This window comes from Morus notabilis, unplaced genomic scaffold (assembly GCF_000414095.1).
Source record: "Morus notabilis unplaced genomic scaffold, ASM41409v2 Scaffold78, whole genome shotgun sequence".
Classification (NCBI taxonomy): Eukaryota; Viridiplantae; Streptophyta; class Magnoliopsida; order Rosales; family Moraceae; genus Morus; species Morus notabilis.
Window position 1 is genome coordinate 1,936,515 of NW_010367622.1, and position 18,067 is coordinate 1,954,581.

The window sequence follows — 18,067 nt, forward strand, 5'->3', positions numbered from 1 at the left end:
CCGATTGAGGTGATTTCAGTCCCTATGGACTCAGTGCAGCGTGGCGAAGAAAACCCACCCATTTTCATAGCTCAATTATAGCCGGAGCACCATCGTACGTGGTGGTCAAAATCACCGAGCCGTCGCCGTCATTTTTCTTCCTCTGGGACGCAATAGGTGTCACCACCCCTACCATTAGATTCAGAGTTAATAGACGAGTCAATCCCGACCAGATTCAGCCATCATCGTCGCCGTTTGGCCAGAAAATAGAGCTCGCCGCCGCCGTCATGATGGTGTAGGTTGGTTCCGACGATCAGACTGTTAGATTATCGTGAGTTTGGTGTCAAAACACTCATAAGATCATGGGTAAGAAAACCCCTAAACCAATTTTAAAATATCATGACTGGAAATGTGAGATTAGAGTCACCAAATTTTACTGACATTGCCGGTCCCGATATATACTGTCACAGGCCGAATGGTGTGAAATTGACCGCACCAATGGACTCAGAAGGGTCGATTTATAGGGGGTAGGACCTAAGTCCACCGCGGAAATACTCTCCGGGAGCCTGCGCCGCCGTACACTGCCGTCGTATTCCGGTGAGGTGTTGTTTCTCAGGCTATCGATTTCCGTTTGATGATCCGAGACCATATCCCGACTCGTTTCGACGTGTTGAATGCAATGGTGACCTCCGCTCGACCAAATTCAATTTTTATAAAATTGGTATGGTATCGATTGCACGCGAATCGAAGTGAATCGAATGGATTCATTAAAGTTCAGAATTGAATGTCTAACGCTTCAATGATGCTAGTGGATCATTCAAAGTGTTTATGATTTCTCCTAGAATGGATTTCAAGGAGATATGCAGTCGAACACTATAAGCGGGTATTACCGGAACCGCTTAGCTCAGAATTGAGGCAAGTACAATATGATTAATGATAAGTAATTTAGAACATATGATGTCCATGGGATATGTTATTTATGAATTCACGAATTCGTAAACGCAATTATGGAAGATAGAATTATAAGGATTTAATTAGTCCTTATAATATAAATTATAATTTTTATGATCCTTAATAAAAAGGATAAATACGTTCTAAGAAAGGATTTAATTCCTTTATGACTATGCTACATAAAATAGTATACTAAAGGCTAATTCCACCATTTGGATGAGTGTTTATTTACAGAACTTAGTAGTAAAGGATAGAAGATCTGGGCGAGTAGAGAATTATGCTATAACAGGAAAGTAGGTAAGTACTAGTAGTTTGTTTTTATCTATGACACGAACGAACTTATTCTTCTGTGTTGCACAGAATTGTGCATAATACATGCTCAATGAATGTTAGAATAAGAATGGTGTTTCTTGAATAATGTATGATGCTATGAATGATTCAAGATGTATGATGTTATGAAAGTTTTAAGATGTACGGTGATATGAATGTACTTATGGGCCGTAAATAGTAGTAGAATTTTACTCTACGAAAAGTATGAGGTTAAGTCAAAGACAATTTCATAGAAAATTGATGGAAATGCGTTAAAACGTAAAATAAGATTGAAATTACTGTCATGCTGAGAAAAGATGACAGTAAAATGACGTATAAAGAAATCATGATAAATTGCTCAAAATGCACAAAGTCATAAGATTTAACTAAAATTGCCGTTTCAATGAGAAAATTGATAAACGGTAAGAGACCAAACATCCTGTTTGTACCAGCCTTCAAAGGAAAGGTTATTATGAGACTATGAAAGAAATGAAACTGTGACTAAGTTAGATTGGTTAGCTACCCTACTCCTCACTGGTTATGCGCGCTATGGTACAACAGGATAGGGCCCCTAAGAAGTAAAAGACAAGAAAATGAAAAACAGAAATCGTTCCATATAAGGGTATGGTATCTGTAAAGAAGAAAGAAAAGAGAGAGAATCACAATATGAAAGTCGTTTAGAACGTTAAAATACAATGTGAATGACTAAAAAGAGATGAAAACTGAACAAAGTACGTAATGAAAGAAGAACATAAGCGATATACGTTCTAGAAGTACATAATGTCTTAGGATATATGACATGAATGCATATATGGGTATGCATTATTGTATGCTTTTACTATGGCCTACTGTTTCTTACTGAGCGAAAGCTCATTACGTTTGTTCGTGTTGTAGGAAGTTCGGGTAAGACACCGGCTCCCTGAAACCTGTATGATGGGCGTGCAGAAAAGGATGAAGCAGTGAGATGTGGGTAAGTGGGTAATGGGATCTACACACAATTGGTAAACGCTGCGAAGTGTTTGAAGTAAACCATATTTATGGATATGGTTAGGTTATGTAATGCAAGTAAAGATCATGGGACTATGAGGATTGCATAGCAACCTCTAGTCACATGGTATGATTAATGTAACAAAATGCTAGCAGAATGCTACAACATTTCATGTATAGTTGAAAACAGAATGCTACGACATTTTACGAATGAGAATAGAATTAGAAAGTAGTAGAGGTTAAGTAATGCTAAGTATGAACGTAACATGATGATTAAAAGTTAGGGTCGTCACAGTTGGTATCAGAGCAAAGATTCTGCCACCCACCCACATTCTGCTGAGCATCCGATTCTACACTTCCCAAGTAAGTTGAATTAAGTTTATGTTAAGTAGATTACAGTAGTTAATAAGTAATTTATTTTACGTAACGACATAGTCAGACGATTGACATGCCAATATGGCTTGAACGTCTTCTCACGGTCGAATGATGATTCTAGTCACCTTTGATGCATCCGATCATGAGAAGCCAAATTAGATGTCGAATTTCTGGATGAGCAGGACAACGCCAGAAATTTCGTGATCATGTGAATTGACACTTCAAGATGAACGATGCTTGGAATACAAGTCTGAATGAGGATATATAGAGCTTCATTCAATGGTTCGGAAGAGAGCTAACGCAAAGACTTTCCTCTTTTAACCCTTCATCCTTATTTTTTCTATCAATTAGAGAGCTACGATCATGGTAACTCCGCTACGGAAAGAAAAGAAGCCGTAAGTCTTTTTCTGCGTGATTGCTAACCCACGATCAAAGAGCGACATATGAGCATATATGCACCAGAAGCTGATTATATTGGTGAATGAATTACGCCCCTCACTCTACCATGAGAACAAAGAAAGTCACATGTAGGATACACGAAGAACGAAAGAACAAGCCTTCTTTAAATGATTACCACCGGGGGTGATGATATCAAGATGCTTATCCAAAATAGGGTTGGGCACCTCGACATAAAGGCCTGCTGGTTTGAACCAATGACGAGGACAACGATATCAGGTCTAGAGACGACGTAAAATATTATATAGACATCGTATCACTAGGGGGTTAGAGTGTGATACACCATACGATTGAACAAGAAAGTGATAAATATAAAAGTATGACTTATGTATGAATAGTTCAGAAGAACTTTTTACTATGTGACTTGTTGTAGTCGAAAAAGGTTTCAAACTCAGTAATGGTCTATGATATGCAAGAATTGCTAATTTTGAAAATATTTAGCAGTTCTATGATGTGAAAGCTAAATTCTATGATATAAAGTACGATGAATATGTATATGAATGCTATGAATTATGTCTATTGTATGTATTATAAATACAATATAACTTATAAGTATAATATGAAGTAGTTGCTAGCAAAAGAAAAATGTTTGGCAACTTCATGATGTGAGAGTATGAACGATATGAAAATGAATAATATGAGCATAATGATATGTGTATACATGAGCGAGACATATGTAAAAGATAAGTGAAAGGATAAGCTTAAAAAGCATGAATTTTTAGAAATTTCAGAACAAGTAGATATGCATGTTATGGACTATAATAACCGCTAGTCCTAATAACAGACTAATAAAGTTTCATGGATAAAGTGATAAGATGATGAACCTGCTAGCTAGCCCCCACGAACTAGATTATTATCCAAAGATAGATGCGAAACTTAAGATAAAGAAGAAGATGCTACTGAGTTGTAACAAATTCCTTACTTTCCACAAAGTTAAGGTAGAGCATCAGTAGCTGACACGAGAATTACAGAAGATCGACATTTCAGAAAGGAAATGGGATCAAATCATGATCGAATGTGTAGTAGAATTGCTTAAATCATCCGACAATAACAATGTGATTGGATGATCATCGATCGACTGATCAAGTCTGCTTACTTTTGCTCATCAAGTTCAGTTGTTTTATTGAACGATTAGCCGAATTGAAAATAGTCTAAAATAGTAACGTTGCATGAAGTTCTCGAGTCTATTATTGAAACCGAGACAGTCGTTTCATGTCAAGGCTTTGAGAGAAAGCGTACAAGATGCAAAAAGCTCTAAGTTAAAGTTCAACATGATATTTCACTCGTAGACTTTTTAGAGGTTTAAGTGGGAGACTTAGACTTCCTGAAGGTTATACTAATGAAAAGTGTAATACGATTCAATATGAGAGAAAACTTAACCTCAGATGTATTAGACCTTTCGAGATCTCAAAGAGAATTGGTGAGGATGCATACATGCTAGCGTCGCCATAGAAATTAGCATATGTGCATAATGAGATTCACGTAATGATGTTGAAAAGGTATGTGCCAGAACCATCGTTTTGTTGCACCAGGAACTAGTAAGTTAAGTTGCACACAAACCTATAAAGAGAAATCAGTTCAGATTTTGGCACACACAGAGAAATCCTCAGATGAATTAAGGTAATATTCCTTATTAAGACACTTGAGATCAAATCGCTAAATTAAGAAACCCCACAGGAGTAAGTTACGAAGCAGAGTAAGATGTCCCTAGTTTATTCAAATTTTTGAGGACGAAAATTTTATAAGGTGGGTAGATTGTAATATCTAGGAAAATCTAATAATTAATAAGTAGAATTAATTATGGATTTTTCATAATTACGTTGATATATTCATAAGAAAATATAAGTACAGGGATTATAATGTTAAGCTTTGACGTTAGTTACGAGATATGGTTATGAGAGAGAGAAGACAAAATACAAAAAGAGTCAAATTTTGACTATTGAGCCTAAAAATAGTTTTAAGACTTGAAATAGTCCAATTTAGTACACAATTAAGAATATAAAACGATATTGAATTATTCAGATATTAAGATTGGACTACAAGTGAATAATAAAAAAGAACTCGTCGGAAAATTAAATTTTCTATCGGTGAAGTAAATAATCTCTAGCCAGAATAAATTATATCTATTTAGAGAGAATTTTTAAGGATAAGTTCTAAAGTTTTCACTTTCTCTCTCCTCTCATGCATTTGTTTCTCTCTTCTCTCGGATGTTCTCTCTCAAAATAAAACCGTCCATGGCCAAAATCTCACTTTGAGATTCAGACCTCTGTTTTCGACACAGCTGGTGTCAATGGAAAGCTCTCGACGAGCTGAGCATTTTGACAGGTCGCACGACCCCAAACTCCGCCGGAATAAGGTGTAATCGCCGGCTGAAGTTTCAAAAACAACCAAAACGTTTGATCGCAATATTTCCTTCGTCCAGCCTCCGATTGAGGTGATTTCAGTCCCTATGGACTCAGTGCAACGTGACGAAGAAAACCCACCCATTTTCATAGCTCAATTATGGCCGGAGCACTGCCGTACGTGGTGGTCAGAATCGCTGAGCTGCCACCGTCATTTTTCTTCCTCCGGGACGCAGTGGGTGTCACCACCCCTACCATTAGATTCAGAGTTAATAGACGAGTCGATCCTGACCAGATTCAGCCATCACCGTCACTGTTTGGCCAAAAAACAGAGCTCACCGCCGCCATCATGATGGTGTAGGTTAGTTCTAACGATAAGATCATTAGATCGTCATGAGTTTGGTGTCAAAACACTCATAAGATCATGGGTCCCCTCAACCAATTTTAAGATTTCATGATTGGAAATGTGAAATTTGAGTCGCCAGATTTTCTGACATTGCCAGTCCCGATATGTACTTTTACAGACCGAATGGTGTGAAATTGACCGCACCAATGGACTCATAAGGGTGGATTTATAGGGGTAGGACCTAAGCCCGCCGCGGAAAAACTCTCCGGGAGCCTGTGCCGCTGTACGCCACCGTACACCGCCGCCGTATTCCGATGAGGAGTTGTTTCTCAGGCTATCAATTTTTGTTTGATGATCTGAGACCATATTCTGACTCGTTTCGACGTGCTGAACGCAATGGTGACCTCCGCTCGACCAAATTCAATTTTGAGAAAACTGGTATGGTAGCAATTGCACATGAATCGAATGGATTCATTGAAGTTTAGAATTGAATGTCTAACACTTCAATGATGCTAGTGGATCATTCAAAGCGTTTATGATTTCTCCTAGAATGGATTTCAAGGAGATATGCAGTGGAACACTACAAGCAAGTATTACCGGAACCGCTTAGCTCGGAATTGAGGCAAGTACAGTATGATTAATGATAAGTAATTTTGAACATATGATGTCCATGGGATATTTTATTTATGAATTCACGAATTCGTAAATGCAATTATGGAAGATAGAATTATGAGGATTTAATTAGTCCTTGTAATAGAAATTATAATTTTTATGATCCTTAATAAAAAGGATAAATACGTTCTAAGAAAAGATTTAATTCCTTTATGACTATGCTACATAAAATAGTATACTAAAGGCTAATTCCACCATCTGGATGGGTGTTTATTTACAGAACTTAACAGTAGAGAATTATGCTATAATAGGAAAGCAGGTACGTACTAGTAGTTTGTTTTTGTCTATGACACGAACGAACTTATTCTTCTGTGTTGCACAGAATTGTGCATATTACATGTTCAATGAATGTTAGAATAAGAATGGTGTTTCTTGAATAATGTATGATGCTATGAATGATTCAAGATGTATGATGTTATGAGGTTAAGTCAAAGACAGTTTCATAGAAAATTGATGGAAATGCATTAAAACGCAAAATAAGATTGAAATTACTGTCATGCTAAGAAAAGATGACAGTAAAATGATGTATAAAGAAATCATGATAAATTGCTCAAAATGCACAAAGTCATCAGATTTAACTAAAGTTGTCGTTTCAATAAGAAAATTGATAAACGGTAAGAGACCAAATATCCTGTTTGTACCAACCTTCAAAGGAAAGGTTTTTATGAGACTATGAAAGAAATTAAACCGTGACTGAGTTGGATTGGTTAGCTACCCCACTCCTCACTGGTTATGCGTGCTATGGTACAACAGGATTGGGCCCCTAAGAAGTAAAAGACAAGAAAATAAAAAACAGAAATAGTTCCATGTAAGGGTATGGTATCTGTAAAGAAGAAAGAAAAGAGAGAGAATCACAATATGAAAGTCGTTCATAACATTAAAATACAATGTGAATGACTAAAAAGAGATGAAAACTGAACAAAGTACGTAATGAAAGAAGAACATAAGCGATATACGTTCTAGAAGTACATAATGTCTTAGGATGTATGACATGAATGCATATATGGGTATGCATTATTGTATGCTTTTACTATGGCCTACTGTTACTTGGTGAGTGACAACTCATTACGTTTGTTCGTGTCGTAGGAAGTTCGGGTAAGACACCGGCTCCCTGAAACCTGTATGCTGGGCGTGCAGAAAAGGATGAAGCAGTGAGATGTGGGTAAGTGGGTAATAGGATATACACACAATTGGTAAACGCTGCCAAGTGTTTGAAGTAAACCATATTTATGGATATGGTTAGGTTATGTAATGCAAGTAAAGATCACGGGACTATGAGGATTGCATAGCAACCTCTAGTCACATGGTATGATTAATGTAACAAAATGCTAGCAGAATGCTACAACATTTCATGTATAGTTGAAAACAGAATGCTACGGCATTTTACGAATGAGAATAGAATTAGAAAGTAGTAGAGGTTAAGTAATGCTAAGTATGAATGTAGGATGATGATCAAAAGTTAGGGTCGTCATACCTGCTAATCTACCTGGACTTCCACCAGCTGCTCGATTGGTTGGGACCATGATTCTTCTGTGAACCTAGGGTCTATGTCCTCAACCGGTCGTTGTTGTAACATTCTCGCCTCTAGCTTCCCTGGCTGATCGTACTCGCGTATGGCGTCCAAGTATGCTACTCTAGACTCGTATTGGTTGCTTTTTATTTCCCCTACGCCGTTGGGTATTGGAAACTTGACCTTTTGGTGATAAATGGAGGTTATCACCTTTAGTCCTGAAGGGTCGGCCTTCCAATTATAGCGATATACTGGGAGCCTCCTTTGATTACCACAAAATTTGCCATTGTGGTCGCCTACCTGGGTTTCTCTCCCGCAGTTATCGGCAGCCGGATCGTCCCTTAGGGGATGATTGAGTCCCCCATGATTAGGGGTGGCAATTCGTGTCACGTGTTGTGTTCGTGTCATGTTTTGATCATTTTTTTAAAATTTTCAGTCAACCCGAACACGACCCGTGACACGAAATTTTTTAAAAACCGCAACACGAACACGACACGACCACTTTACGAACTGACACGACACGACCCGAAAATGACCCGTGACACGAAATTGACCCGTGAACCCGAAATTGACACGAAAATTGTATACTTTTATTTAGTTTTTTACATATTAGAAATAACTTAAAATTCATAACACACTAAATTACAATAACATCCATTGAAATTAAGCAAATAATAGTATAAGATTTTGAGTATAACTATCATGATATCACAAGTTCATAATAAAATTTAAAATATGAAATGAAAAATATATGTATTTTTTAGTTTTTTACGAGTTTCGTGTCGTGTTCGGGTTAGGCGTGTCCAGCCCGAAATTGACCCGTATTTTTCGTGTCAATTTCAGGTCGACCCAATTCTGACCCGAACCTCTTTTTTCTCAACCCTAACCCGTAAAATTCGTGTTGTTTTCGAGTCGTGTCGTCGTGTCGTGACCCATATTGCCGGCCCTACCCATGAACCCATACAACGGCCGGGACGTATTTTCCAATTTCTCCTTGGGAATCCCCATTTTTTTTAGGCAGTTAGAGTATAAAATGTCCACCGAGCTCCCATTGTCCACCAGGATCCTGCATATGGTGTAGTTCCCAATAACTGCCTTTACCACCAAGGCATCGTTGTGGGGGAAATGGACCCCTTTTGCGTCCTCCTCGGTGAATGTCACGTCAATGCCACCGAATTTGGTCATTTTGGCGGTGGAGAGTGTCCAAAACCTCTCATGGTATACCCCCTTTGCCCCGTAGGCATAAGTCTTCTGGGACTTCCTAGAATCTCCCCCAAGATATGGTCCCCCATGCATGGTCCTTATGACGCCGACCAGCTCGCGATCTTTCCCTCACCGATTCTCCTCCCGGCGTCGATCGTCATTTTCGGGAACATGACCTCGTCTTTTAGCCTTAAATTCTTGCAGCCTTCCCTCATGGATTAACCTTTCGATTTCATCCTTTAGGTCGGTCCAGTCATTGGTGTTGTGGCCGACGTCACTATGGAACTGGTAGTACTTGCTCTGATTCCTCCGTTTTGGGCCCGACTTCATCGGCTCAGGCCGGCGTAATAAATTTCCTCGTCCAACCTGATTAAATACTTCCTCGACGCCTATAGTGAGCTCGTGGTATGAGTCATACCGTTGGAATGGTCGAGGCTTTTAATTTTCCTTTTGCCTCGGCTTCTTTGTCTCCGGAGGGTTTGGCGTCGACGTGGTCTGCTTCTTTCCATTTCCCCCGCCTCATCGTTTCTGATTATCTTGCTTCCCTGAGGTCGACCCCTGTTCTGGTCCTTTGTTTTTATTGGACCTGTGCTCTGAATCGTTCGCGTCGGTTTCCTCAGCATTGATATACCCTTATGCCCGTGCTAGAAACTCTTTATAGGTGGCCGGAGGCTTTCAGTTCAGGTCGCGCTTAAACGGTGTGGTCTTTTTCATGCTGGACAGGGCCCCCATCAGAGCCTCCCGGTTCGTCATATCTGTTGTAGCAGCAGCGGCTTCCCCGTACCTTGCAAGCCATTCTTCTAATGACTCGTTTGGTTTTTGGTATACCATCGTTAGGTTTTACTTCGGCAGGATATACTTCTTTATCCCGATTAATTGAAGGGAGAAGGATTCCTTCAGCTCTTCCCAACTAGAGATGGACTCTGGTTTGAGTGTCCGGAACCATCTTCGGGCGGAGTCCGTCAAGTGGTTCTGGAATGCTCGGCACATTATCTCCTCCGCATATCCATGCAGAAGCATGTGCCCTGTGTACATTTTCAGGTGGTCATCGGGATCCCCTCTGCCATCGTATGGAGGGATAGTCGGGGACTTGTATTTGTCGGGTAAAGGAGGCGCCATGATCTCTGCGGTAAAAGGGTGGTCGTGAGTTTGGCTGGGCATGATGTCGACGTTGACCACCTCTGCCACCTGTCCAAGATTCTTTTGTAGGTGGCTCACCTGGCTTTTGACGTCTTTCTTTAAGCCGGTGACGTCACCTGTGAACTTTTCTTCTAGGCTCGTCACACGCTCCCTAATGGCTTTAGCCTCTTCCGTAGAGATGTCAGAGCTTACCCCTCTCGAGGCTTCTGCCTTCTTCGTGTTTAGCTTATCCCTCAGGTTCTTGCCTTCTTGCACCGACCCCGAATCTCCTAGGATATTCTTTCCCGGGTTCCGAGGTGGCGCCTCAGGGTTTTCCAAGTCGGCAAGCGCTCTTCTCTCCTGGGTTCGTCGTCTGGCAGCCATTTGTCGGCTACCAAGGGACTTGGACGGTTGAGGTCTTAGGTTATCTCTCCTGGTGTTTTCACTGTCCCCGATCCCTTCCGGGGCACCTTGGCAGTCACCAGCATCCTGGTTCCTAGCCATGGCAGCTCCTAGTGGTCTCGGGGCATCTTCCAAGGGAGGCATGGAATTTCTTCCTTCCAATCGCTCAACAACGGTCATTAGTCCTCAAACCAAGTCGGTCAGAGTGTCCAGCTGGGCTTGCATCTATACTGGGTCAAGCTGCAACATGCCTGTGGGTGGAACTTCATCCCTTGCTGGGGGTTGCTTCCCCTGGTCGGGCTGATTCCTCCCATTCCCACTATTGGTTGGATGCATTGTATTTTCCTCCGTTTGGCTAGTTGGATTTGAAGCACCATTTTTTCTCCTTGGAGGCATGATCGTTTGTTGTCCGGGGTCGAACGTGTGAACCAGAGATTCTGGGTTCGGTCCCCAGTGGAGTCGCCAATTGTTGATGGTCGATTTTCGTCAACAAGACGTTACCGGATTACCCCGCGGTAGCCCCTTGGGTTACCGGTTTGAAACTTGTAGTTTTACTAGATTTGTTCGCATATATTAGTTTATTGTGAAGTGAACGCTATCTCTTTCTGAATAATAACGACAAAGAGATTTTATAGTGGTTCACCCTTCCAAAAAGAGCTACATCCACTGTATTGTATTTCTCTTGTTTTGGTTCTTACAAATTGCATATGTCAAAAAAGGAAGGAGAAAGCTCTCTCTCGGGGGTCTTCCCCCTTTTATAGCCTGCATTCACTGAGCTCTACCCAATGACAGACGGTTTGGACAATTGTACCTTTTCTTCCAAGGGGGCCCATTCAGTCGAGTAGCCTATTGCCTTGTAATCATTTCTTGTTCAACTGACCTTCTCTAAACTCATACGCAACCTTAGGATATTCGGCCGATCTTCTCAGGGGTCTTCCTTGGGATGTGGATCCAGTTGCTTATGCTCTGCCGTCTGCGCCAATGCTAAAATCTGCCGATGGTAGCCTCTCTCACAGCTGACTTTACCGTGTTATTTCGCGCGAACTGGTATCGCAGACCTTGACTGTACATATGGTCGGCGGTCTGAGTTCCCTTATACATTCGGCTCTCATGCCATACGGGAGAGGCCAATAAGGCTCGGACGTCGAGGGCTAACTGACGTGACAGGCATGGGGCCACGTGTGGTCTGATCATTGTTCGACGTGTCGATGTGAATTTTCCCATACGACATCAAGTTTATAGTAAAAGCCAAACCAGAAAGCAAATTGGCATTCCTCAATATCGCAACCGGTTTGCAATCTGGGTGGTTTAGCTTTTTTTCTTTTTTTGATGTGTATGGTCTATGGCGGTGGTAGGCTAGAGTTTGTATTTACGGCGGGGTGATTTCGGCAGTTTTGACAACATCTCGCAACTCCCCTTTGCTTGATTTGACGTAAAATAAGATTAAATTATTACCAAAATACCTTTCTATATGAGGTTACGTGTACTACACACGGTCTAATCTAAAGGATTTAGACGGAAAGGTTATAATTGTCAATGTCTAAAGAGTTTGGGGATGTTTTGTTAATATTAAAAGAATAAAAATTAAATTATCACCTACTAAAAAATAAAAACCATTTATGCCAATTACTCAAGGTTGTTTTAACATATCAGGTGATGAGTAAATTGTCGTGGAATAATAAAGAGGTGAACTGATTTATGGGGGAAAAAAAAGAAGCTTATAAGAAAAGTTTACGAGAAAATACTTTAATTGACCAAGACAAAAATAAGTAAATAATAAATAAAATAATAAATAAAATAACAAAAGGGCGTGGTGGTAGGTAAGTTGGCGGGTAGGTAATGCTTGGCAATATGGCATAGAAAATATAGACGATAGTATATGAGACAAAAGCTCAAAAGAATTCTCAGCTCTAAAAAAAGAAACAACAAAAAAAAAATAAAAACAAAACAGAAACATGGGGATATACTCGGCCGCCGTGGAAGAAATAACATGGTACACGGGACTTTCTCCGGCAGCCTTCTTCACCATCGCAGCTCTCATGGTGGTCGTCTACAAGACAGTCTCTTCCATGTTCGTCTCTCCCGAGGATTTCAACAAGCCTCCCGTCGCTATGTCCATCGAGAAGATTTCTCAATCCAACTCCGATTTTCTCAACAACGTTATGGCCACCACCACCAATTCCCAACCACTTCAGTTGGGAGACATGACCGAGCAGCAACTCAGGGCCTATAATGGCTCTGATCCCAATAAGCCTCTCCTTATTTCAATTAAGGGTCAGATCTACGATGTCTCTTCTTCAAGGTACTTTAAAAAACTACTTTTTCTTCTTGTTTATTTGGATTATATGCAATCTTTTGGGCATTTTGAGCTTGCCCAGAAGAAATTTTAAGTCGATTTGAGCTTTTCAATCCATACTTTGATATGGGGGTTGTTGGATCTGCGTGAATTTTTCCCCCTGCTAAGGGGCTATTTTATCATGTATTTTTCTGTTTTATTTTCTTAATTGTATATTTATAAATAAGAACAAAAATTGTTCTCAGAGAACAAATAGTATTTAACAATAATACTGTAAAAACAAACAGAAAACAATAATATGTTTTAAAAGTAATTTGACTTAAAAAAAAAAAAAAACTTTCCTTTTGAAAACAGAAAACTGTTTTTAAATTGTATGGCGAAACAGGCCATAAAGTGTTTGATAAAATGCGCAGGATGTTCTATGGTCCTGGTGGGGCGTATTCGATGTTTACAGGGAAGGAAGCGAGCAGAGCTTTGGCTTTGTTGTCTTTTAAGCCTCAAGACATTAATGGGAACCTTGAAGATTTGGGTCCCGAGGAGCTTCAAGTTCTTGAGGATTGGGAGGACAAATTCACGGAGAAATATGCCAAGGTTGGGCAGCTTGTGCGAGAGCCAATGCCGGCTGATCAAGCTGGATGTGGAGACGAAACACACGAGATAGAGAATTAGGAATAAGAAACGTTTAGATTAGAATTAGATGTACTTTATAGGGTAATCCCTTTGTATTTGGTAAACTTTATGTTGAGACATTGCATATATGACTTCTTCTTCCGATTGGAAGATTCAAATTATGATTTGAATCATGATTTATAGTTCGTTATAGTATTTTTTCTTACAAAAAAATACACGTAAATAAAAAATAATTTTAATTACATGATTCTAATGCATGAACCAAACATCTACTCAGTGTTTTATTTATTTATTTATTATTTTTTTAATGTAATTGGCTAAAGAGTGGGTCTATTGACACTCTTTTTTTTAACTTTTTAAACATACGTTTTTAAACAACTTCTTATTTTACGTGTTACACATTTTTAAAATTTCAAAAAAACCCTTATAATTAAATCACCTTTAATTCTATTTTTTACATGCACATTTTTAAACCACTCTTGTTATATCTCCTTACAATTTTAAAAGTATTTTTTTTCTTTTTTTTTCATCCAAATTTATCATTTTTCTTTCTCTTATTTTTTTCATATATATGAAATTGAAGTGTTTTTGTTTTTTTTAAGAGAATATGATTTATAAGAACATTAGTTTCCAACTTTTTTTTTGTCATTTTTCTGTGATGTTGTCGTACTATATAAATTAATTTGTTAGATATTATTGCTTGCGTAATATCATAACAATTATTTAAGTCAAACATTAAAAATGATTCAAATATCAATATCTCAAAATAAACAAGTAATTTTTTTCTAGTATCATAAAATAATGACCATAGAAAGTATTATGTACTTTATCGAAACATTATCACAATCAAGATTGATTGTCTCCTTTGTTGCTAAAATAGAACCCACAACTTCACAAATATGTAGGTCTCGTTCATTTCGCCGATTCGAGTTTTGCTATAGTAAAAAGTTTTTAAGAACAGTTATATCTAATTTTTTTGTTACAGTAAAAAATTCTCACATAAAATCACATTTAAATTTAAATTAAAAACTCGAACCTAAGCTTCTTCCCATCCATCTGCGCATGAGTGCGGGATAGGGTGGTCTGGGGATATGAACGCCTATAATAACATTGTAAACGCATAAAGTAGTTAATAAAACGTAAACTTGATTATTTTTTTGAAAAAAGGATTAACCGTGTCAATTAAATTACCTCAACAAAATGATTGCCAACAAAACCGATAGCAATATATTTTCAAGAAAACAATTGGAACGGCTCTGATCTTAATGGTAAAAATATAAGGTATTGATACATTGATAAGTACATTAAGATAACATTGTACTGCGATGCTATAAGATGCTCAATGTCAGGCATAGTCATCCATCGATCACGTAGAGCGTTGCGATAATGCGTGAAATAAACTCATTTACCCTCCCACAGAACCTATATAATTGTATATAATATTCAAGATGTGATTGTAGCTCATTCAATAATTTTTTCGTACTTGAATCCATCCATCCTCACTCATGCCTATCAAATCAGATACTGCTCTAAATCCACAATTACCATCAGCGATAACATCTTTGATATGTTCAATGCATGGCCTCAGTCCTTCCGAAAATGCACTAATATAAGCATCGGAAGTTATTGATTGATTGTGTCCGAGATACCTGCAAAAGTATGATACTAGTGTATATCGTTTTTTAATAAAATAAAAAAAAGTAGAAAATGTAAAATTTACTTTTGTTTTTTTGACATGACAATAGTTGATAGCTCATTTTGTACTAGGTTCATTCAAGAGTTCAGGCCCAATCATACGTCACGCCATGTTATTAGGCTCACTTCGTGGACTCAAGTCACGTTTGGAAAATCTTGTGGGTCCAGACCCATTTGTAGTTTAATTCGATCTAATTTAAATCCCGCTTAGGAGGTTTTTAAAATTAATCAGATTAAATCTAAATGAGTAATGAAGAATTCCCAAAAGCCTTCCTCCCGTCCTTTTAGAAGCCCAAAATTCTTATGTCCACACGTTAAAACTTCTTTCTCTTCGTCAAGGTTGATTCTCAGTGTTTTGACTCCAACGGAGGCTCTACCTGCTCTAGACATGCCTAATGAAGGCTCCCTCCGCAGCAGACATATCTTCCAGAACATCTTCTTCATATTCAAATATGCCTAACGTAGCCTTTTCCGCATCACGCATCCTTTCTTTGAACTTCTTCTCGCCCAGCTCACCATCACGACAAAGCTCACCACTGCGACAAATATTAGGGAATTGAGTCTCTAGTTAATAAATCCCGTTTATCAGTTAATTAATAAAGATATTAGGGAAGGGTTGTTTTGATTCCTAATCGTACCCGCATTTGCCTATAAATACGGTCTTCTAGTTTTCAAAGTAGAGCACACCATTGCATAATCCCATCACCGCACTCAATAACCAAAGTCTCTTCCACCTAAACCGAAAAGAATGGAACCTATCGAAGTCGTCATGCACAACATCTTAGCCGATTATCAGTTGGCTGAGGAGCACCAGTAGGGGATAGTTGTGTCCGAAAAAGTAGTTCTCGGTTTCGCACTGACCGAAACATTTGCCATAGATTGACGCTGCAGGAGGAGACCCTGCAGGAGAACTGAAAGCTTCTTCTGGAGGAGATTGACGCTGCACTCCGAAGTCTTAAGAATCTCATGGATCTGACGCCCTGGGCAACCGGCTGAGAGTAGGGTTGGAACGGCAGACTATTTCCCTTGTGTTTTGCGTTTATTTTCTTTGTTTTTCATTTATTATGTATTTAAGTTTTAATCTATATTTTGTGGCCTGCAACTTTTTGGTTTGTGTTACTATGTTATGTGGGGCCTTTTGTTAACCAGCATACATGTTTATGTTTATGTTCATGTTGTTACTTGTACTTTGTTTTTTACTTGATGGAAATTGTCCACCATGTTCTACAATTGATTATCTACAACATGATATTGTTAGCAATGATATGAATAATACAAAGAAAAACAATATATAACAACTTATTGCAAGAACAAAATATAGAAATTGTTACAATACAAATTCAACCTTTCTATCAAACTTGGAAAACTGAATTACAAGGCTGTTGAGGCATGTGAACCACCTTTCCTTAAAACATATTCGTCCCCTCTATGCAAGTGTTTGAGGTAACGTTAAACATCTGTCTCTCAGGATACAACGACAACGACGGTAGAACGACACACTATCAGAACCGTCTCAGCGAACTAGAATTGTACCTTTCATCTATCACCAAAAATACACAACAAAGGAAAAACGTACAACGAACTTGGAAAAACTAAAGAAAAGCCGAGAGAGAGGAGAAAAGAGTTCTCAAAATTGATGTATTTATTCATGTGGAGTATGACCTTTATATAGGCTTCAAAATTCGGGTGTTACACCAGAGGTTACAGCCCCTGATGAACCTGCTCCAAGGTACGTCCACATTCGGAGGTTAAATGTCCATAAACCAAGCAATAATGATGGTTAATGCTACAGTTTTCCGAAACCTTACACTAATGCAGAGTTAATCATCCACTAACGCAGTAGTTTCGGATTTCAGTTGGAAAAAGTAAAAAGAAAAATTACAAAATGAAGCCCACACGGAGCGCGTTTTTCGGTCCCGCATTCGTGTTCGCAGGCGCACACATTGGGCCCCTAACCTGTTGGGACTAGTGCTGGAACTTTGGACGGGCCGCCCGCGACCGCCTGAAAATACTGAGTTTTTGCCTGAGCCCGAGCCTGACCCGCCCGAAAAATTCAGGCCGCCCACCCGAGCCCGAAAATGCCCTTGAACGGGCCGCGGGCTTATATTTGGCTGCCCGAACTCGGCCGGGCCGCCCGAGCCCACCCGAATAGCACGGAAATTTTTTTTAATATTTTTTAATTTTTATAATTATTAAGTTAGTTTGTGTTAAAATTATATAAAAATCAAAATCAACATTCAACAGACATTATTAACACAATTGAATAAATTAATCATGTATATTCATGATGTATATTAAATTCGTAATTCATGATTGTCTCGTTAAAAACCTTACCAAGAAAAACCCAATAGAGATAAAAACTTGGCAAGGAAAAAAGAGTGCAATCATTTTGTGACGAATTACAAATTTCACAAACTTACAAAGTCATACAATTACAAATACAATGTCAAAAGTAAATACATATCTACAAATTACAAATTTACAATTTAATTTGAAGCTGAAGGATCGTCTTCAAAATTAAATGTTAATCGATTAAATTCATCAATCCATTCTTGGCTTGCCGGCGAAATTGTATCCTGTAGACGTTGATCGGCCCGGTCCCAATCCTTAATGCAAACCAAGGCTTCAACAATATCCCGTTGCAATGCATTCCGGCGTTCCTCAAGTATTCTTCCTGTCGTACTGAAGGCTTGTTCGGATGAAATAGTGGAGACTGAGATAAAAAAATATATCCATTGCCAATCGAGTTAGGATTGGCCAAGTTAATCCCCGTGCCCTCCACCATTGAACTAAGT

General features: G+C 38.9%; 1 protein-coding gene across 1 annotated transcript; it reads left to right on the forward strand.

Moving 5' to 3' along the window:
* The first annotated feature begins 12,523 nt into the window (after positions 1-12,523).
* Positions 12,524-13,738, forward strand: LOC21410596 (membrane steroid-binding protein 2). Its single transcript, XM_010113036.2, has 2 exons — positions 12,524-12,953; positions 13,361-13,738. The coding sequence occupies exons 1-2, from the start codon at positions 12,607-12,609 to the stop codon at positions 13,614-13,616; spliced, it is 603 nt and encodes a 200-aa protein (XP_010111338.1). The 5' UTR covers positions 12,524-12,606; the 3' UTR covers positions 13,617-13,738.
* Positions 13,739-18,067: the final 4,329 nt, after the last annotated feature.

Bases quoted from the DNA above. Each gene is read 5' to 3' on its own strand.
- LOC21410596 (XM_010113036.2), top strand. From the start codon at position 12,607: ATGGGGATATACTCGGCCGCCGTGGAAGAAATAACATGGTACACGGGA. The intron at 12,954-13,360 runs GTACTTTAAAAA...TAAAATGCGCAG, and splicing joins TACGATGTCTCTTCTTCAAG to GATGTTCTATGGTCCTGGTG.